Source organism: Haemaphysalis longicornis, unplaced genomic scaffold (assembly GCF_048455015.1).
Source record: "Haemaphysalis longicornis isolate Haplotype H1 unplaced genomic scaffold, Haemaphysalis longicornis Haplotype H1 scaffold_9, whole genome shotgun sequence".
NCBI classification, from domain to species: Eukaryota; Metazoa; Arthropoda; class Arachnida; order Ixodida; family Ixodidae; genus Haemaphysalis; species Haemaphysalis longicornis.
Window position 1 is genome coordinate 65930341 of NW_027526460.1, and position 22110 is coordinate 65952450.

General features: G+C 48.5%; 1 protein-coding gene across 1 annotated transcript; it reads right to left on the bottom strand.

Annotated features, from left to right (window-relative positions):
• Positions 1 to 1216: 1216 nt before the first annotated feature.
• LOC144152735 (uncharacterized) lies at positions 1217 to 14589 on the bottom strand. Its single transcript, XM_077684148.1, has 3 exons — positions 14281 to 14589; positions 13106 to 13386; positions 1217 to 2064 (listed from the first exon to the last, which is right to left on the bottom strand). Exons 1-3 carry the CDS (start codon positions 14509 to 14511, stop codon positions 1335 to 1337), a joined length of 1242 nt encoding a protein of 413 aa, XP_077540274.1. The 5' UTR covers positions 14512 to 14589; the 3' UTR covers positions 1217 to 1334.
• Between the last annotated feature and the right edge of the window lie 7521 nt (positions 14590 to 22110).

Genomic DNA, 22110 nt, shown 5'->3' on the forward strand with positions numbered 1-22110 from the left:
CGAATTAGGAAGAATAGTAGTGAATTAAGAGACATCCAAGGTTAATAACTGGGGCAAAGTAAATTGTGAAGACACGGGAAGTAACAAGAATCAGTACGATCTAAAAAGGAATTAAAATAAGGTGCATTTCTGAGTGAATAACGGTAACTTCAAGTTAATAAAGATGAATCAAACTTACCTGGAAGATGTCAAGGTGTGGTAAGCTGAAACTAAGCGTATTAAAAATGAATACGAAGGGAAATAAATTGTGAGGATTCAACACAACTAACAATGAATAGAGTAGTCAATTAAGTTAGATAAAATGAATAACATGTACGCAACCAAATTTAGATGGGCCGAAGTGAATTACGAAGACAAAGCAGATGGAGAGGAATCAATGCGAATCAAGCATAATCAGAAGCAAATAACTTTAATCAAAATAAATTAACTCGCAGCCCGCAACGCGCCATTACACGTAGCAGTTTGACGGAACCATGACGCGGCAGTTTGTGCCGAGCGCAGAGACACGACAGGGACAATGACGCAGCAGCGACGTGCGCCGAGGGGCGCCCGCTAGGCGCGTACATCACGAGCGGTGCCGCCAACAGCGATCCCGGCGGCCAAAGCATTCTCTGTAACAGCGGCGGCCAAAACCGCCGGCAAAGACAGACAGACAGACAAAATAAAGGGCTATAAAGTAAAATAAAAGCCCAACCCGTACCACATACGTATCCCGGATGACGCAAATTAAAAATAAACAAACTGGATCAAAGTCTAAAAGAGGTGTTAAGAGACAGGAAAAGAAGAAAGAAAGAAGAAAGAAGAGCAATCTATCACGCTAAACCAAGCCAAGGGTGGGGAGGCAGTTATTTTTTATGTGAATATAGCTGATAATGTCAGCGTGGCCGCGCACGCGCACATGCACGCTATCTCGAACCCGATGTCGCATCGGTGTCACCGATAGGCGTCGCCGGTGGAGCCCGCGGCACGCCGATCGAGTGTTATAGAGCTGTTGCTGTCTGTACGTCCTTGTGACATTACGGTTTTTACAACAGAAACCCCTCATACTATGGATAAACTAGGGGGGTATTACACCAAATCTGCATCAAAACCCCTGCATTGCTTTCATGCACACAGCAGTTGGCCAAATAAATATAAAACGCGGGTGGTACGCCTAGTTGCACTTACTTGCCAGAACGCTAGTCGAAACCACAAAGAAAAAACCACAAATCCTCTTACTACATATTTTATTTGTTAAGAGCTACTCAGACTTCTTTATTAAGTACCTTGGGCTTAAGGCAAAAGTTTAGCTGACATTGGAGGCCGGCCTTTCTTATAAAGTACCTTGGCTTCAATCAAGAGTACATCTTAGATGTGAACATCGCTGTAGTAGCGTCGTTAGGCGGATGGACTGAAGGAGCACGTGGCGCTAATATGGGAACAGCCACAGGAGTTTCGTCCTGGTCTTCAGTTTGGGAATAAATAGCAATGGCGATTGCCAGAAGCACAAACCCTATGATGAGCACGGCGATTATAACAAGCCATGTCTGTAAATTATCCTCTGAATCGTCCTGGTCATCGGTCCGGTCTTCGATCCGGTCTCCGCTGTCACCATGCGTGCCGCTGGCAGTGTTCGCGGCTCTCGTAGCACTCGTAGGACTCGTAGCACTCGGAGGACTCTTAGAACTCGTAGGACTCTTAGGTGTCGTAGGACTTTTAGGGCTCGCAGGACCCTTAGGGCTCACAGGACCCTTAGGGCTCGTAGGACTCTTGGAACTCGTAGGGCTCATAGGGCTCGTAGGACTGTTAGGGCTCGTAGGACTGTTAGGGCTCGTAGGACTCATAGGGCTCGTAGGACTCATAGGGCTAATAGGACTCTTAGCTCTCGTAGCACTTGTAGGGCTCGTAGGGCTGTTAGCACTCGTAGGACTCTTAGGGCTCGTAGGACTCTTAGGACTCGTGGTTCTCGTAGGTGAATGACTAAGGCTTGTGCAGTGCCCGGTACTCGAAGTCTGTCCAATGCTGGGGGTTAGAAGTTTTGCGGGTAGCGGAACGACGACGGGCCATTGATTTGAAGGCTCTGACCTGCAGCAAAGGATGAGGACGGCCACAGGTTGCGGCATGAACACTCAATGAGTAATGGTTTTACTAAGAACAGACATAGCCAAATGGAGGGGTAAACAGAGCGTGCTTCTTTTTTAGGTGCTTGAAGGAGGTGGGAATTATTTACACAACCGCAATGGGACGAATAAATCTCATGATTAGCCAACTGCAGGAAACATAGGGCTACAGGACGGCGTGTGCAGCCAGCAGATAAGGTGTGAGTGAATGGTGCCAGTCAGTGCAAAATTCAACACCTCAGCAATCACAGAGCCATTTTAATTGTGACACCATGGCGTTCTTGCTTGTATGCAGCCGTGTCTGGTTGCGAATGTTTTGCAATGAAGAATGGTTCGCCAGTGAAATTCGAGAAGTTTGACAAGAACGAATGATTTTATTCCTTGTGTTGAATCACAGAGGATCTAACTTTCGTGCGTTCAGTCCTACACAATGCCCTTGGTTTTAGACGATTGAGTGCCGAATCTTAGGAGAAATGGCTGCACATTTGCGCCTACGCCCGAAACCCTGTCACATTAAAACACTTCGAACAAGGGCGTGGTTTTGTCCAAAGTCACGCTTGTGCAGATGAGGCTGTTATTCGGCAAAGAAGGCCAGCTTCGCACAAGCGACAGGTGCATACATACGGGGTTCATAGATGACGACTGCTGTTAGTGCGACCAAGCGCTTATTAATGAAATCAACAGGCAGACACTGTTGATAGGGCGGCCCCTTACTGAGGCGTAAAGTTGGAGCAGAGTATCAAAACAAAGAATTAAACTTGATTTTAGGACAAGTTAGCTTAAAATATAGGCTGAAAATGTTCTCGCTGTTAATATAAGTTGACATGTTTTTCCTTTGTTTTCGCATACACCTCGTTTTGTTACTCTCAGCCTCTCGTTCAAATGGCGCCAGCACGGCATGAGTCTAATATTTTGCGTTACAACAGCCGTAGTCAAGCAAAGTGCTTTAAAACTTTTTAAAAATTTCGTATTTCCCTTTCCCCATACAATTGACCAAAATAAATTGGGGTACAATACTCGCTCCAGCAAAGCTATGGCAATTGTGTCTAAAAGCCAAATCATTAAAAAAAAGCCAGTTTCTTCCAAAAGTTATTTGGAAAAGCCCTGCTACAGCTGACGGACCTGATTCCATTCCTGACGTTACCCGAAACATTGCGACGCTTGTGTGCCGTTGTCATCTCTCTTTGGCAGCTAAAACAGCCTTCGCCAATACTAATAGATTATTTTACACAAGGTAGCCCTTGCATACGATTTGCGTGCCGTGTCATTGGCTGCTAATTCGTGTCACAATGTCGAGAACGCACGGAACAAGGCATTCGCTCGTTTGAGCATTAAAAATGCATTTCAATGCAAAAGCTTTCTCGGTGGGACTGACGGGATCCTGTCAAAAACTAACGGATTTCCCCCATAGACTGGTTGGTCGAACGAAAAGCTCTGATAAGATCTCCGGACACGGCGCGTGCGTGAACCTGGGATGGCATTATGAGAAACTATTAGGTAAAAACGAGAAAAAAGGACGGGTCCAGATAAGGCAATTCATGCATCGATCGTGAAGAATGAGTACAGTAGTATGCCTTTATTTCATATGTTACGTATCGGCACACATTTTGACCGTTAGTAGATGCGTTTGCTTAGTGCGCGAAAAATCGTCAGACGGTTTCGTTCACCGCTTGCGATTTGGGTCTCTGAAAGTTTGACGATAGATTTGACTCACTTTGAGCGAAGTTTGGACGCACTTTTAACGAATGTTTTGACGCACGTTTGGCACTGTTTTGACATTAAAGAGCTTTGACGCTTCTCCCAACTTTATTTAGAAAGGAATGGCAAATTTTGTGAACAGTGCCAATACAAGGGCGAATATCTTATATTATCCACGAAAATTACAAGAAGGCTTCGCATACAGTAACCGTGCACTTGGAATGTTGCTGCAGAGTATAGCTGCAATGAAAACACGGTAATTTATTGACTCCCAAAGACAATGGCTATTGTAAATAAGAAGTAACTGTTGTAAATGAAAACTTAGCGAACTGCCTCGAAAAAAGTAAAAAAAAATCGGGTAAGCCTGCACTCACGCGCAAGACTTGAATGACGAAGCGGTTGTAGGTGAGCATTGCCGGGCACATAGTTAAGTTTCCATATCACTGTTTTTTTTTTTTTTTTTGCATAGTTGCGGTGCTAATAATGGTCGTCTTATGCATCGAAGAGGTCGTCGTATTCTTCGCGGCGAGTGGTGGATGCGAAGTAATACTCAGCATTGGACCCTTCCACCAGCTCTTCGTCATCGACTCGAGGCAGCGGTGGCGGGATCGGCAAGGCGTCTCGGGAAGGAACGGGACATTCGTAGCCATGCCTGCAATTATCCACAATGGCTTCTAGGGAATGCGGCGGCAGCGGTGACCTCTCACAAGCAGGGTGTCTTGTCAGCTTTAGCTATAGCACTGGAGTTTTTTTATATGCGAGGTAGCGCTTGACGATTGCCGTGAAGTTTTCGTTAAAAATTTTCTAGAGCCACTGCGTGAACCGGAGACCCGGTTGTCGCCACGAGGAACGCCCTCACGAGTGCTTGGCATATCCTTGATATTTTTCACTGCAACGGTTACGGCTTTTTAAAGCAGCTCCGCTTTTAAACATGCAAATGCAGTCGCTTTATTTGTGCGATTGGTGAGGTTTGCATAAATTTTTAGCGAAAATGGCCCCTGTCTGGGCGTTCAGCTCGCAAAAACCACCACGGCGCTGGCTAAATTTATGGGAAAGATGTCGGTGATGACGGTACTGGCTTGAGCCTGTGCAATAGCTAATGCCGGCGGCGTTTATTGCAAGCCCTTTAAAAAATTGGGACCATCTCCCCGCGAGGGGGACTCGAGTAAATGCGTCGCATAGGGGGTGGGTGTATTGCGTTAACGTTTAGTGTTTGGGGAGTTGGTGGTAGTGAATGCGCTGTATCAGCAGCTTCTTGGCGTAGTTTGAATGAGTCAAGGATATAAGGCGCGTTCGTAGCCTCCCATTCTGTGTCGGCTTTGTGGCGCAGTGGGTAGAGCACCTTGTACATTGCTTTCCGCCCGCAGGGTCGAGGGATCGAAACCAGGCGCCGGATTGTCTTTTTTTATATAGTGTAGGGGGAGGGGTGCGGACAACGACGGTGCGGACTACAACGGACGTCAACGCGGGTGACATCGTGAGTTACTGAAATGTTCTGCATTTAAAATCGGTGCAGCTCGCAGTAGTGGTGCAAGGATGGAGAAACAGCGTGTTGTGCCAGAGCGCCTGGCCCAAATGCGTTGCCCGAGGCGACGCGCCGAGGCTGTCGACGCCTCTCCCTTTCGTCGCTGCGGCGCGGCCGAATCCCGCATCTCAGAACGCTGCGGCGCGGCCGAATCCCGCATCTCGGAACGCTGCGGCGCGGCCGAATCCCGCATCTGAGAACGACCAAACAAGGGCACGTCGCTACGCCCGGAGGCGAAGTCACGGAGACGGCGGGGGCATCGCCCTCCCTTTCCCCATTGGCGGCGCAGCTGACTCACCGCTTCGCTACCATTTGTCGGAATTCAAACTTCAGGCAGCGAGAGCCCTGATTGGAGCTACTCGGGGCCACAACGAACTTCCCGGGCTATAAAAGAAGCCCGGAGGCTCTCATCGTCGGCATTCCTCGGCGGCTTCTCTCCGGCACCAGTCTCTTCGGAAGCACCGAGTGAAAAGGGTGCTGTCGCCTTTGTGCGAGTCATGTAACGTTTGCTTACCCTGTATATACTGTATATAAATGTTACTTCAACTCTTCGTCGGCTCGAGGACTTCATCGCTCTGCTCTGCGCCTCGTCGATAGCGGACGGAGCAGGGCAACGTCGCTACACCTCTGACTGCGCTCGGATGGCCAGTCGAAACAGTGGAGGCTGCGGTGAGAGGCCCCAGTCCCAACAGCAGTGACAGCGTCAGGATGGCTGATTCCCGACATCGGTGACGAGCTGGATGCGAGTCACAACCTTGGCGACCGCCCTGGGATAGTCATTCCGCACACTGGTGCCAGCGGTGGGATAGTCATTCCCAACAAGCGGGGTTGGCGGTCCCTCTTACTTTGTGGAGACCTGGCTGTTGCGTTTCACGCTTGTTTCCGTACTTGTCGCTGACTGGCAGGCCTGGATCGTTTCGTCCGCACGCTTCCACGCCTCTGCCAACCTTGTCCGCGTTCGCCCGCGCTAAAACCCGCGGTCAAGGCCCAGTGCAAAGCCTGCGTACGCTAAGGAAACGCTATGCGATCGTAATGGTATGACAGCTCAATCGGATAGACGCCGGTTTCGTAACGCGAGGGACCCTGGTTGCATTCCGCCCTCGGGAAGCGTTTTTGTTTCTTTCCAATTGGCTGCACATCTCTTTTTCACATGCCGCTACTAACCTCGTACCGCTCGCGCGTTTCGGGTAGCCCAGTGGTGAGGTCTGCCGTTTCACGGCCGAAAGGTCTCGGGTTCGATTCCTGGCACCTCCCTAACCGCTTTTTTTTTTTTTGCGGCGCGCACTCCGAAAGCCTGCTCGGGGGCTGCTTTCCTCCTCGCCAGTTTTCTTCGCACTTCGAGAATTTTTGGTGCTACGGACAGGCTATGCTCGGCCTAGACAGCTCCACTGTTAAAAGTGCTTTGAGTTACGAATTTGCTTTGTGTAAGAAATTTACGTAGCAATATTGACGAAAATCGAGGGTACGAAGCGGGTTGAAGAAGGGGGCCCTAGTCGATACTTCATAAATTTTCCGCCCGTTGGCAATCTTCATTCACCGCGCGCGTCTCCTGATTAGTTCTGATTTTTGTCACGGGCTTCCAGGTGACCAACGTTCGCAATTTCGATGTTTCAGAGCATTTAATGGCACTAGGTCTAAGTTTGACCTGCTTTGTGATTTGTCGTTGTTTGAAAGTTATGGCGAAAAGTACTAAACGGGAAGATGCATTCACCCGTTTTTTCATACAAATGCCAGGCGAACAATGCCAAAGTCTATGGTCTTTGCTACGACGTCTCGTCGCCGTTCAATCCATGTATGACTCCGAACAAATTACAAATTGCAAACTTTTGTGCGCGTAAATTTTGTGGAGGCCATTTTTTTTTATCAGCGTTGCCCAAAACAGACAGGTCATCACGAATTTTGAACAAATGAAGGAACTCATTTCTCGTCTTGATTGCTGGTCACCCTGAGGAAAAGTACGTGCACAAATTTATGTTATGGCCTTTTTGGTTTTATGTACATTCATGTAGACCACTCCCGCCACCCTGAGGAGCCGGAGGAAATTTGAAACGCACGACGCTCCCACGTGACCCCCACAGGGCGGGATGTTGACACTTGGTACGTACGCCAACACCAGGGGAGAGAGAAAGGACACCAGCCACGCCGGTGCTTAGACCGGAAAATTGGGGTGGTGCAACGTTATGCTGACCGACGCTGGTCACCCAGTAGTAAAAATGGAAAACGTTTTACTTCACGCAAATATGAACCACACTAACAGCAAAAAAGCACGCAAAGAAACAAAAGCACACGAAACAACTCCTGGCGCTTTAGACCATCATGCATGCGCTTCAAACACTTGCGGAACTTTCGGAATTTTCGCTCCCGCACAAGAAAAATCCAGGTAACCCTAGCCGTGAACAGCGACCGTGTAACAATTCCTTGAAAAGTTGTTCGTGTAGTTATTAGCTCACCCATTTCTTGAACAAAGTTTTCATTGTGTCCACGTGGTCTGTTTAAGAGACAGTACTAAGAATTGCACTACGCCACCGCTATCTATAAAAGCATTTTATGGTGAAGCTGTTTATGGCCAAATTTCCGTGGAGTCTTTATGATGTAAGCAAAAGCTCTTAAAGGGACACTGAAGTGATATGTAAACATTGCGGGATTACTTGCGCAAATTGTAGTCCGGAGTCCCCAGGCCATGTTTCGACCACTCTGGGCGTGTTTACGCGATTTTATTTAGTAGAAAAATTAATTCGAAAATGCTGTCCTCCTCTCTTTACGCTCGCCCATTTTCTGCGGTGTTTTCGTGTGACGTCGCGAGGAGCCGAGCTCACAATTGGCTGCGCTACTGCACGGCTCCCCGGCCTTCAGACAGAGTCAGTCGGCCCAGCGTTTCGTCCGCCGGCCGCCGACGGGTCGTCGCAATTCGTTCGCTCAGTTGAAACGAAGCCAGGACACGTTTGTGAATGGAAGAATCTACCTTTCTTTACTTGGTTAGTTTGTACACTGTATCTAGCTTCAAGTCAAGGTCGCTTCACACAAGCGCTGCACAAGCGCACATGCGACGCTTCGCTGACTGGTACGCCAGTAGGAAAATATAAGGCCTCTTGAAAGCAGGAGAAGAGTCAGCGAAGTCAATATAGGTACTAAGGAAATAAAATCAACTGATATTTTTACCGTACAGCGTAAAACTAGGGTGCGGGAAGCACTTTTTTGCGCTGGGCGAACAAGCACAGCGGTGAGCAGCACGACTACGCATCTGCGAACGCTTTTCCGTCTACGAAATGCAATTGTTAGACGTGAGCTATTGTGGAAACTCGGGGGACGCTTACTGCACGAGCGCAATACAACAAATAGTCACCTAAGCTGCTTGAAATGAAAAACTAAATAAAAGTGTAAACTGGTTGTACAACATATACCTTATATTACCAAGGCCAGCGGAGCCCGCTCCGTGGCCGAGTGGTCTGGGGCGCTATGTATGTCACCGCAAGTGCTTTGCAAGTCACGAGTTCCAATTCCCACGGGTACGTGCTTTCTTTTTTTTTTGTAAGTTAACTTTTTCGTTTTCCGCCGATGTTTTCTATATTGAGTTCGCCTTTTTTGGGGCCGCAACGTTCATGGCTCCACGAACTAGTTCACATAACGCGCGCAGGCTGGCACTGGCGCGCTAGCGAGTTCTCGTTGGCGTGCTGTTGCCATAAGCACCGACTGCTTGCGGGCAGTGGGCACAGGCCCGAATGAACAGACCCTTGGCCTGGTGCGAACACGCTTTTTACGATACAAGCATGAGTGAGGCAAGCTCCAAATATGGGGGAAAAGCGCATGACATTTGGGCGTCTGCGGGTACGCGGAGGGCGTCCATGCACTGCGTAGGCCTCGGCTAGTGAATGCTACGATTCCAAGCCGTCCTGGGAGGCTTATCTTTATGCATTTTTACAGCTGACAACATGGCAGAAGCGCGGTACGATGATTACTGAGTTATTGAGAATATGCATCCAACAACGCCACCGGTTGTGTTTTACAGAACCGAAACCGAAACCGAAACTGGTTTGGTTGCTCACCTTGGGCATCGTCCAATCACGGTGCCCGCTCCTCCCAGCGTCACAGCTTTAGTTGGTGCGGCCGCCGCAAACCGCGCATGGTAGTCTTTCTTCTTTCGCGCTTTGTAAAATAATTACCGATTTGTCAACCAGATAAACGATGAAAAGTGTGCTAATTTGAGCCAGTCTACGCAGTTCAAGCAAAAACGGGAGCTTGACAAATTCACTTCAGTGTCCTTTAAGAGCAGTCTTGTGTATTCGACCGCAGGAAAAGTTGCGACAAGCCTGTTTAACGGTAAGTATGGTCTCAACTTGAGTTTGGGTAAGCGCCAAGGCAATGGCCCCTTCCTCCGCGAGTAGGGGGTTGGCTCGGTCCAGTGATACACTGGTGCGGTGGTCTTGGCCAATAATAACGGTCGCAACTGCAGTCCGCCTTCCGGCATAGAGGGCCGCGTCCGTGTATGGCACGGCAGGATGGCTTCCATACTGATTTAATATAGCACGGCCTACTGCTTCTACCCGGTCGGTGTTATGCACTGGGTGCGTGTTTCGCGATAGTAATGTGACGCCTGATATCATGCGGGATGCCTGTGACTTGGGGTGTTTGGTGTTAAAGCGGAATCAATAGTCCTAGTCTCGAAAGGATATATCTACCGGTTTCTGTAGTGCCTACTCTTGCGCTCTGGTGGGATAGATGTGCCTTGATGAGTTCATCAGCTGTGTTATTGACTCCGAGACAAAGCAATGTTTCGGTTGAAGTGCTGACTGGTAGGCTCAGAGCCTGCTTGTAGGTTTTTCTTATTATAGTGTCCAGTTTCTTCAGTTCCGCGTGATCCGCGAGATGACGAAGGCCTGTACGAGTCGGAGTGTATCAGATTCGCCCATGCCCCTTGTCGTAGTTGTTATGCGCTTGAGAATGTGTGTGACTTGCTCCGTCATGGTCTTGGTCTTGTTTATTGTGCTATTTTCTTGTCAGCCTGAAAGGTGACGCCCAGTATCATGATGCTTTGAGCAGGGGTGATAATGTGCCCATCTATGTGTATGGCGATGGTGGGTGCCCCTGAAGATTTCTGTTTGGTTGGAGACACGAGTGATAGTTAGAATTTTTTAGGGGCGCAGCTAAGTCCGCATGACCTGGCGTAGCCATTTACTACATCCGCTGCTTCCTGTAAGCGTTGCTCCATTGCTCCCACAGAACCCGTGGTGGACCAGATTGTAATGTTGTGCGCGTGGAGGCCATGATTTACATCCTGAATAGAATTAAGTAGTGCATGGAGTCCTATGACAGCAATGTTAAAGAGGAGGGGAGATAGTACAGCCCCCTGGGGAGTTCCACGTCCTTTTACTGCAAAGGGGTCCATGGTGTGGTCCCCTACTTTGAGGATGGCGTTCCGATCTGTGAGGAAAGACTTGACATACTGGCAGGTCTTGACTCCGCAGTCCAGGGTGTTTAGCTTCGCAAGGATGGCCGTGTGTTTCACATTGTCAAAAGCACCGTTTAAATCCAGCGCCAATAAAGCCGTCGGAGAGTTACGGGTTGCGGGTCTCATTGCTTCTTCTTTGAGCTGGAGCAGTATAGCCTGCGTTGATAAATGAGGACGGAAACCCACCATTGCTGGGGGCAGTTTTCCCGTATCTTCCAGAAAGGATTGTAGTTTTTTGAGGATGATGCGCTCCAGGAATTGTCCTACGCGCGAAGTAAAAGATATGGGCCGGAGGTTCTCTATACTGGGTGGTTTTCCTGGTTTCAGGATCAGCCAAACTTCGCGGTCTTCCATTCCTAAGGTATTGTTCCTGCCTTCCAGATATTGTTAAAGTAGTTGGTGAGCTCCAAGAGCGACGGGTCGTCAAGGTTGACAAGCATCCTATTAGAGATTTGATCCATTCCTGGAGCTGTGTGTCTTCTCAAAGTCTGTATGGGTGCGGTGACCTCGTACAGGTGGATGTCTTCGTCAAGCGCCGGGTTTGGTGCTCCTGAATACGATGGTAGGGGTTCTGTTGGATGTTTCTGAAGATACCTGTTCTTGAGGGCGATGATCAGGTCTCCCATGTCTCCAGGAAATTGGTGTATGATTTTGGCCATGTTGCGTTGGGACTCTGTTTTGCTAGCTGAGGAGTTGATCAAGTATCGGAGGAGCTTCCATGTTTTTGCAGTGGTGAGGGTGCCGCCTAGGCCATCGCACAGAGACAGCCAGTTTTCCCTATAGAGAGAGTTGGCGTACTTCGCAGCTTCTTGTGTTAGCTGTGCGATCCGTTTTCTTAGTCTTCGATTATGTCTCTGCCCCTTCCATCTCCACTGCAAACTTGTCCTCGCTTACCAGATGGGCAGCAAATGAGAGTCGATGCACCGTGTGGCTGTGATTGTCTTCATTATGTTGGTGTTTTCTAGGAAATCCGGATGGAGTTGTTTGATCCAGTCCTGTAAGGACATTTCGACTTGGGTTTCTTGGGCAGGTGACCGGTTGCTCCGTTTCTCTCTGAGCTTCATCCAGTTCGTGAGGCGAGCCCTACCTATTACTGCTTTGTAGTCCGATCCTATTACAGTGGTACATATAATGACGTGATCGCTGCCTTGATATTTGCCCGTGTGGATCAATTGAACTTGAGGAACGTTTTTCGTAAAGTCAGATCGGGAGCTGTGTCACGTGTGACGCTTGTGCGAATGCGTGTAGGTCTGCTGTGGTCTGTGACAATCGTGAGGTTTTGATTTTCTACCAGCGAGTGTAATCTAGTGCCTCCTGGGTTAATGTATGCGTAGCCCCACAGAGGGTGAGCAGCGCTGAAATCCCCTGTAATGACAAGCGGGTTGTTGGCTGCTTTGAGTGTCGCTTGTTCAATTGCTTGCTGAAGAATTAGTGAGGAGCTTTTAGGCCTGCAATACACATTCAAAACGTACAGCGAGTGGGCCTTCTTGTGGGCTTGGGGTGTAATTTCAAGTAGAATGCTCATTGCTTCGTACTGCTTAAGTGGGTGTTGAAGTGGGTTAAGTGGGTTTTCTGACCAGTGTGCAGGCTATTGTCTGTGCCTGTATTGTACGTTATGTATCCGGGAAGGCGAACTGGTGTATTGGCTTCTTGCAAAGCTATAATTGCTGGTATTGTCGTGGAAGAGGAGATGTATATAGACAGGGATCCATATTTCTTCTTAAAACCTCGGCAGTTACACTGCCATATAGTTAATCCTTGCCCTTGAAACAATGTATTATTGGGTGGATGGAGGTCCATCTTGATTGATGGGTGCACAGGGACACGCGGGGTTAGCGTTATCTGTTTTGGTGCTCTTCCTAGTGCGGGTATTAAAGTGGACTTCCTCGAAAACCTGAACCCGCCCCTCTAGTCTCGTAAGGTGGGAAGTTATTGTTTGAGAGTTTCCATAATCTGAAGGCTTTGCGCACTTTGGGCTGCTTGCAGCGTGTTGATAGCACGTGCCACATCCCCTTGTGCCTGCTCTTCCATTGCGTACTGTGGGAAGAGAAAGCTTGAGTTATCCTCTGGCCGTAATAAGTTATTCGACTGTGGAGCATTTTCTACTGCTTGTGGCGGTATGGTCTCGGCGCGCTTGCGCTGTTCTGGGGAGGTTATGTGTGTGTTTACAGAGTTGGACGCTTGTAGGTAGTTGTTTAGCTCTTCCTTCATTGCCGCTAAGTCTGCGCGCATGGCTGCTATCTCCACCCTAAGCATTGCATGTTCTTCAAACGAACGTTTCTCTGTTGGTGTGCGCGAGTTATGAGCTTTGGGATCGACAATCCTTGCCCATCTCACCTGATGCAGCGATGTCTGGGAGTTTTGGGAGCCTTCTCGGTTTCCTCTCGTGGCGCTTGAGGAACCGCCTCGGGAGGAGGCCCTCGACTTGGACTCCGAGCGCAGCCTGCAGCCACTCGAACTCCTGCCTGGTCTCTGGATCCGCCTATCCGCGTTTGGGATCTGGAACGGGAGTGGTCCTGGTTTCTCCTCGGTCGCGGGGACGGGGACCTGGACTGGCCCGAGCGGGGTGGCTGGCTGTTCGACACCTGCTTCCGCCGATTCGCCGGGGGCAGGAACCGCTGTGGGCCCGAGCAATTCCATGGTTGCTTGCACCTCATACCCGTGCCACACGTACACGAAAAATGACATTAAGCGCTTAATGTCTTAAGTTTGAATGCCATTAATTCGCTGCTACACTAATGACATTCGCTCTAATGTCATTTTTGGTTTAGGAGTTCCGCACAACTCATTCGCCTTCACGAACGCCTTAAATCTGGCTACTCTCGAACGCGATGTGCACGAAATGGAACCAACGAAGCTCTCAGCACCAAGAGTATTGACGCAGACACAAAGCTGAACTTCGAAATAAAACGATTTTTGCGACCTCTTGGTGGCGAAGTTCTGAAGAAGACGAAGTTCACTGAAATAGCGGCAAAAGGCAGAATGTCGTGCTACTTATTGTTTTGAATATTTCAGATTTGGCTACCGCTGGCAGGCGACGGCAACTGCTGAAGACCCTTTCAGAAACGGCTCACACCATCTGTTTAGAAAAAACTCCCTTTCTTTCACGAAATAACTTTTAACCCTTCTAAGACGTTTTCTTCCACGTTAAAAACTTCTAAAATATGACTGCATTTCTTTTTTTTTGGTCATTATCACCATCATGCCAAACACATGTAATGCCTTTGCGTTTTGGCGTGCAGCACGGATCGCCCGAATAATGTCATTTTTCGTGGACGTGTGGCACGGGTATTAGCCGTGAAAGTGACATCACATCAATTCAGCACTAGAAATGCGCTCCCTTTCACGTGAATTTTATTCTTTTTACTTCAAGTTGCGATAGGAGTCAAAGGCTGCCAAGGAATAGAGATGATGTGTCCGTCACTATTAGGGGTCCAACAAGCGGATCTGGCTTGTCTGCAAAAAGGGGGAGGCGTGGGAGAAGTGCAATGCCCCCCTCAGAGTGAGGTTACCTCGACAAGGAAGGCGCGCTTCTCGTGGTCCGAGGCGATGGACTTGACGGCCACATCCTGTCCCCGCCAGTGACCCTTGCGCACCAGGCCAAAGGTCCCCTTGCCCACCACCTGCGAAGAGGCAGGACAGGTGACGAACCACCACCCCAGCCTCTCTGCCATCTCAAAGTGCATTACATGCAAGCACTGACCCCTCCAGGAAAGAACCAATGGGGCAGAGCATGCCGGCATGATGACATACACGCATACCGTTTAGCTGGTGGTACAGGACTGTTTAGAAGCACTGCTTTGCTCTGTCTCCTTTCGTTGTTGTGAGGTGCCAGTGCACCAGCTTCCATACCTAGCAGCTCCCTTCAAAGGAGACCAGACAACCCGCTTAGTGCCCTCGTAAATGAATATTCCTCTGTAAAGAAAGGTTTTCTGCGGAACGAAATTGCTATAAGGCATGCACTGCCCAATTTTTTTTAATAAAGCAAAGTTGTTTACGTTGCCTACATGGTACCTTTAAACAACAACAAAACAATCAACAGCGAGATCAAGGCGCTATGACAACAATAAAACACAAACATTGCAGCAAAATCTGTGAGCAGAATTACTGCCAGCCCTCTATTAATTAACTCCAAACAAAGAAAACACAGCGCTAAGGCATGCCGAGTTAAACGTTTCCTCTATTCCGCTGCTTTCATTTTGTTTGTTTCGCACAGGAAGACGCGTCGGGTCTTTCGCAACGTATTCAGGGACAATCGGCGTTTCTGGCGCCTAACGCAGTTTTCCCCAAAACCTTTCGCGACACAAGTAGCAACGAAATAACCACAAGGAACCCAACAATTCTTGCAATCAGAGCAAACAGGCGGTGATTTACATACCTACGCGCCGATCTCAACTTTGTTGAATTTGCTGCATCACTTGGTTTGACGGCAAAGCGCGATTATGGCGGTGTGCGGAGCCTGCGGTAGCATAGACAAGAAGCCATGGCTGGAAGGGAGGTTTCATAACGTAACAATAAAAGGACGATGCTATATGTACTACATAGTGAAGTCCCACCGGAAATTGCTATACGCACTACCCATATAGCGCCATCTATGGGTGCTGTCATGGGTGCCGAGCGGCAAGGGAAGACAAGCTTACATTCAACCAGGCCAAGACAAATTGGATGGGCTTGAACGTAGACGCCACCGTAAGCCATACGTTCTTGCTCCAAGGTAAAAAAATTGAGCAAACCTCAACATATAAGTACCTCGGCGTAACAGTACCGACCAAATTACCTCGAACAACAAGAAAAGTCCCTGCTTGCTAAATCTAACCGCTTAAAACGCCGTGTTTGGAATCTGGCAAGGCACTCGTACAACCCCTACATAGTGGGACGCACTCTCTGGAAGGCACTTGGGGTACCAGCAGTAACCTACGCAGGGGACGTGCTGGCCTACTCCACCCCAGCAATGAAGTGCCTTGACCGCCACCAAAATGAACTGGGACGGTGGCTACACGGAGGAAACTCAGCCACGGCAACAGCAGCGGTCACAGGGGAGATGGGCTGGTCCCCCTACGAAATTCGCGAAACAAGGTCCAAAATCCTGTATGCGGGGCGCCTGAAATTCATGCCAGAAACAAATGTGAGCAAACGAATGTACCTCCACCTGCGCTACAGAAACATCAAAACGCACTGGATTAGGAGAATCACAGCACTGGAAGCGAAATACGGCCGGGACTCCAAGCGACACGAAACAAAAAGTGCAGCAGCTTGGGACAAAGTAACGATAAAGGAAATAACAGAAGCTAGCACAAAAGCCTGTAGAGCGGCAGTAGCAAAAAAGCAAAGCCTCACTCTGTCCGCACAACACACTACAGAGCCACAACAACGGCCGTTCTACTGCGGAGAACGAGAAAGCGGCTTCTTGTTTCAAGCTAGAACCGGGTCGCTCCTTACACAGCAGCGCCGACACGATCGAAATGTTCGGGTCCGACCCGAGGTGCCGGCTGTGCGGAGCCCCCAGCAAAACAGTGGACCACATCCTCTACGAAAGCCCCAAGATGCCCGTAGACGCCTCGGCAGCCAAGGTCCTAGCCGAAAGCTTGGCTCTGTGCGGGAACTCAACACAGGACCGGGCCAGAGAGGCCGTGCTCACGAAGCAACGCCTCCGCCTCTGGGAGCAGCACTGCCGGCACGCTGACGCCGATAAACTCTGCGACGCAGCAGCTAGCCAGCAACGAGCGGCCACAAGTCCACAGACTGCAATGCCGATTAGACCAACAAAGATACACGCTACACAGTGTCAGTGTCTTCGATGAACATCGGAACTATTCGGCACACTCGTACGCGAAAGTACAGTAGTTCACTATAGCGTAGCGTCAGCCTTTATTTAGTGACGCTAGTTCAGTATAGCGAAAGCAAGCCACACGCCTACGAAGGTCAGCGCCGCCGCCGACTCGACATGACTCGGAGCGTATTCTCTAATACAGAATTTCCACCACATGGACATTTCTTATTTCCCTTTTTCCAGTACAGACCTGGACTGTGACCGGCAGCAATAACTTGGGACACACCTAAAATAAAAGAAGAAATCTCGTAAGCGAGAGAGAGAGAGTTGATGCTCGAGATGGGTTCTGAAGGGTAGACGACTTGGACGGTCTCCCTCCCTCATCCGTCAGCCAGGATTCCTTGGATCCTCGCGGCGGCTTCGGCCATCCGGACTGCTGTCAGTTGTGCCTCCGGTGTGGAGATGAGCAGAACAGTCTCCCATTGTTCTGCAGTCTTAATTTTGTAGCTTCTAAGTGTATCTACATCGAATTTGCTATTATAGCCATTCGTATTTTTTTGGAGCTTATGGCAGGACCATATCATGTGGTGTAGGTCGGCTCTGCTGTTGCATAAAGTGCAGAGGTTTGAGTAAAGGTCTGGGTAGCAGCGGTTGAGGGAAACAGGGCTCGGGAAAGTATTCGTCTGCAACCGTCGCCAGTGACTGCCTCTTTCCTGGAAAGAGTGGGGTGGGCCCAGTGGCGGTCCCAAGGGGGGGGCGAAGGGGGCGGTCGCCCCCCCCAAAGAGGTCCTCAGTTTCTTATTTTTAGTTTTTTTAAGCATTCCACTTGCGGGAAGTTAAATCCCAGTGGGTTGCACCGCATACGTGTACACACGCCTCCATGGTTATCACCACCTCCACAGAATTGGCGCAAGGAGAGGAGCGATTCTTTATTCGCCTCGCCCCCCCCCCCCCCCCAAAAAAAAAAAAAAAAAATCGCCCCCCCCAAAACCCATCTCTGGGACCGCTACTGGGTGGGCCGGTGGATATTTGCATCTGGATAACCTGTAGTGATTTATTATATCCCTGTATGTGACTAGCCTGTCTTAGTGAAACCTCGTAACGTGTGCTTGTTCTTGGCTTTCCTGCGACGTCTTGTGTGGGCATGATGGTGGTTGTGGTGGCGTCGTAGGCAACACAGCTCGGTTGACCAGAGCTCGAGCGGTTGCGTGGGCCAGTTCATTCCCCTGTAGGCCGCAGTGGGCCGGAGTCCATATCAAAAGAATTTTTCTTTGGTTAGGGGTCTTCTCTAACAACGAGGCTGCTGCACGGGAGATCCTGCCTTTCGAGAAGTTAAGAATGGCGGACTTCGAGTCACTTATGATTGTGGTTGCGCGGGCAGAATTTATAGCAAGGGCTATGGCCATTTCCTCTCCCTGAGTGGGATGTTTGGCCGGCGTGGATGCTGACGTCACTGTGACGCCGTCATTGCTGACTACTGCAATTGTCATGGCGTTGAGACAAGAGCCGCCGTTGTAGTAGTCGGCTGCGTCAACGCAGACAATCTCCCGTGGCTCACAATGGGTTCGGAAACGTTTGTCAAGGGCTCGTACTCTAGCTTGTCTTCTTTCCACATTTAGCTCTGGATGCATATTCCTTGGTAGTGGCGGGATGCGAATGTATTTTCGCCATTCGTGTGGGAGGTCAACTTCATTTGGGAGGGAACTTCCACTTCGGATTCCTAGTGACTGCAGAATGTGTCTTCCCGTTTTGCTTTTAGATAGCCGTTCTAATTGGGCTGTTGCGCTTCAATTAGTTCTTCAATCGAGTTACTGATGCCTAGTGTTTCGAAGCGTTCGTTGGGTGTGGTAACAGATAATCCCATTGCTTGTTTATAAACTTTCTTAATTAAGCCATTAATTGTTACTTTCTCGTCATTTTTGAGCTGTAGGAAAGGAATGCTGTAGGTCTTCCGTCCCCTACTGGAATGCTCTTCCGTCCCCTACTGGTAGGACGGTAGATGAGCAACTCGGATTTTTGAGGAGAACAGTCCAGTCCTCGTTCTCGAACATAATTTTGCACTATGTCTACTGCCTTTTGTAGGGTGTCTTGAATGTGGCCATCGCTGCCGCCGCCGATCCACAGAGTAATGTCGTCGGCGTACAGACTGTGGTGAAGGCTAGTGTCACTTATTTAGTGACACTAGTGAAGGCCTTTGATGTTGCTTAATCTCTCAGGCAGGCCTAAGAGTGAGACATTGAAAAGAAATGGAGAGAGCACAGACCCTTGAGGTGTACCCCTACCACCCAGTTCATCTCACAACCTAGCTGCAGCACTGTGGAGGCTACATTGTTATCAATAGTGCGCCCACTGAGGGCGCCTAATCCGCCGTGAAGGGGGTCCTGAAAGGACACTCCCTTCTCCCCTCTCGGTAAGTGGCACCGCACGGCCCCGGCGCATTTTGTCGCTTCCTTCGCGGTGAGTTAGGCGCCCTGAGGGGGACAACAATGTAGCCTCCACAGTGCTGCAGCTAGCTTGTGAGATGAATATAGTATCGCTTCGTGTCTGACGCTATCGAAAGCCTTGGTGAGGTCAAGACCTAAGATTGCCCTTGTGTCCAAAGGAGAAAGTTTGTCGCCGTCGATTATTTGATGTTTGATTTGTAATATCCTGGGTAGAAAGCTTCGCTCTGAACCCTATCAAAGTGTGCGGATATAGGTCATTGTCGTCCATGTAGTTGCTGATACGGTTAAGAACGACGTGTTCGAGGAGCTTGCCAATACAAGATGTTAAAGAGATTGGTCTTAAGTTGTCAATATGAAGCTTTTCCCCAGGTTTAGGTATCATGACTATTTTTGCAGTCTTCCAGATTTTTTGAAGGCTGCCTCTCAACCAGCACTCGTTCATGAATTTAGCTAGCGCAGTGAGGGAAGGCTCGTCGAGGTTTCTAAGCGTCTTGTTGGATATGCCATCGGGTCCCGGCGTCGACTTCGTCCGCAACTTTTGAACCGCACGGAGTTCCTCGACGGTGATTGGTCGGTCAAGTAAGGTGTTCTCTGGTCCGGAGTAGTCCGGGAGCTTTACGGGGGTTTGGAGCCTACGTACTTGTCTTTGATTGTATGAGCTCGGCATTTGTCCCGTTGTGCACGTGGAGAATCCTGTTTAAATTTAATTGCTGCACGGTTTTACCAGACTCAGGATTCATAAGGCATCGCAGAATGTTCCATGTTTTGGGGAGCCCGATCTGGATGTCCATGCATTCACACGTTTCGTGCCATGTATACGTTCCCATTCTGCAGTATGATTCTAATCTTGTACATTGTTATTTTGAATCAGAAGTGGTTTTCTTTGGGTGGCAATTCCTTTTTCCTAAAAAAATGTAGTTCTTACTGTAAACAGCACCAAGCAGCAAAAAAAGGATATCAGTTCTAACTAGGGAGGAAAAAGGTTCACGTCAATTTATAAGGCTATGTCAAAGACTACGACAGCTTCTGTATGCGGTGTGGTTCCAGTTGGGCTAACAAGTGATTTGCAAAAAAAATTAGACACCACTTCACACTTTGTGGTCGCATACAGTTCTGCACCATCTGCCCCAATTTTCTGCGACTGGCAATAAAAACTGGCTGCTTCAAAATAATAATAAAGAAATTTCTTAGCCGCATTTACATTCAGGCAAAAGGTATTGTGCAGCCATTTCATGTAATAATGGTTGGTATAAAAAATCGTGCTCAATCGGTTTTTCACGCAAGTTGGTTTCAAGAATTGAAATTAGGCCAGTAGGGCAAAAAATAACACAAAATGAAGAAACAACGCAACAAAAGTCCTGGGTTTTGCCATGTATATTTTTTTGCTCTTTTTCTATCATGTATAGAAGGAACACAGCCGTATTGCTAATTATATTGCACCTTTGGTTTTACAGGTCACCCAGAAAGGACAACACCAACTGAAGCTGAGGATATGGTGTAATAAAAATTTACTTTATATTGTAAAACAATGGCAGTGTTGATGTCTTCTTAAAAGTGTAAGAAACAACAGCCTTTCTTGGACCTTCTGCATGGAGACTTATTTTTGGATAACCTGAAAACAATGTAAAATAGTTAACTCCTTTCTTCTTGTCTTCTTTTTCTTTTTGGGTGGAGGGTGCTTCTATTTTTTTTTCAGGTTGTTTTGAGTTGACTGTTTTTCACGATTGATTCAGTTATTTAAGCATTCTGGAGTAGACATATTCTCATTACAACTGAGCAGACGTCGCCTGACGTTTACCATGCTAAGCGTCACACGGGCACCCTGCATGCTCACCATGAGCACAGACAAGTTGCAGTGTATGAATGAAGATAGTACAGAATTCTTTGATCAGCCACCACCTAAGAGTCACACACTGGAGCAAAATCATGGGCATCTTATGCGCATAGAAACAATAGCAGTTTCCCTGCCAGTTGGAAAACATACAATTCAAACAACGCTGATGCTAATCAATACAATTCCTTCTGCTTAGAAATGGCCTCTTTCCCGTATTTTCTAGTTTATAAATGTAACATGACGCTTGGCTGCAGCAGCTCTGATAAACTAGAAAGTGTCAACAATGAAGAGATGGGCATTGCTTCCACATAATTTACAGAAATAATTTATTTTTTGCCATTCGTGATGTGAAATGTCCTAGGCGAGTCTTTGGATCTTGGTAAGAAACTGTTACAATGCACAAAGAAAAACGTGGTGGACAAATGGCACTGCTAGCATGTGACATTATGTACGTGAAAGAATGCAAGATAAAAGTTCTATACATCTCCCTGTTTCCTTTTCATGTGTCTGCATGTTGAAAGCGCCTTTATTTACCAAAAGAAGGCCGAGTAGGAGGAGGGGTGTGAAACGTTTAAAGATCACACTGTAAAAGAATGTGTCCTAAGCGTTTCTTAAACACTATGGATGAGCTGCTTTACATCAGAAGCGTTTCTTACTATCACATTTAGCCCCGGTGACTTTCTTGCACAGCTTAACCGCCATGCGGAAAAGCCAACTTTAACAGCTCGAGGCAAGGTGTACAAACACATATGAGCACAGGTGCACGTTCTCCCGTTTGTACTCAGGAGTTCCTGTAGAACATGCTTTAGTTAACTGCTGCGTAGTCAATTCAAACTGGTGTTTTGTGCGCCGCCGAAACCACAACGCGCAAAGAGACACGGGGCAGCATTGTAGACATCTCACTCAGGGATCTTTAGAGTTGATCGAAACATCGGGTACGCACAGTAATTTTTCGCCTTCATCGTAACCTCAACGCAGCCTTGGCTGCCGGGAATCGAACGCGAGACATTGTACCCCCTGCAGCCATGAGAGACCATGCGAGATCTGCGCCTGATAAATCTTATTAAGGCCAATAAAGCCGCCGTGGGATATTATTTAGAGTTGGCAATACCCAGGACCGTGTGTTGTGCACCGGCTGCCTGCGTAATTTCTGTTCCTGCCTCGATTAAAGGCTCAAACGCGTCGTAAACGGCCCTGTGGGCAGCCATAATCAATTACTACAGCGCAAGCTTTGCCGTGACCGAAAACAGGTACGTTGCTGTTCGTACGGAGGTCGCGTCAGCCCGCCACCAAG

Coding starts and splice junctions, on each gene's coding strand:
- LOC144152735 (XM_077684148.1), bottom strand. CDS start 14,511: ATGCCGGCATGCTCTGCCCCATTGGTTCTTTCCTGGAGGGGTCAGTGC. Junction 13,387..14,280: donor AGCGCGCCTTCCTTGTCGAG/GTAACCTCACTC, acceptor TCGGGCCCACAG/CGGTTCCTGCCCCCGGCGAA. Junction 2,065..13,105: donor CCCAGACATCGCTGCATCAG/GTGAGATGGGCA, acceptor CCTTTGCTGCAG/GTCAGAGCCTTCAAATCAAT.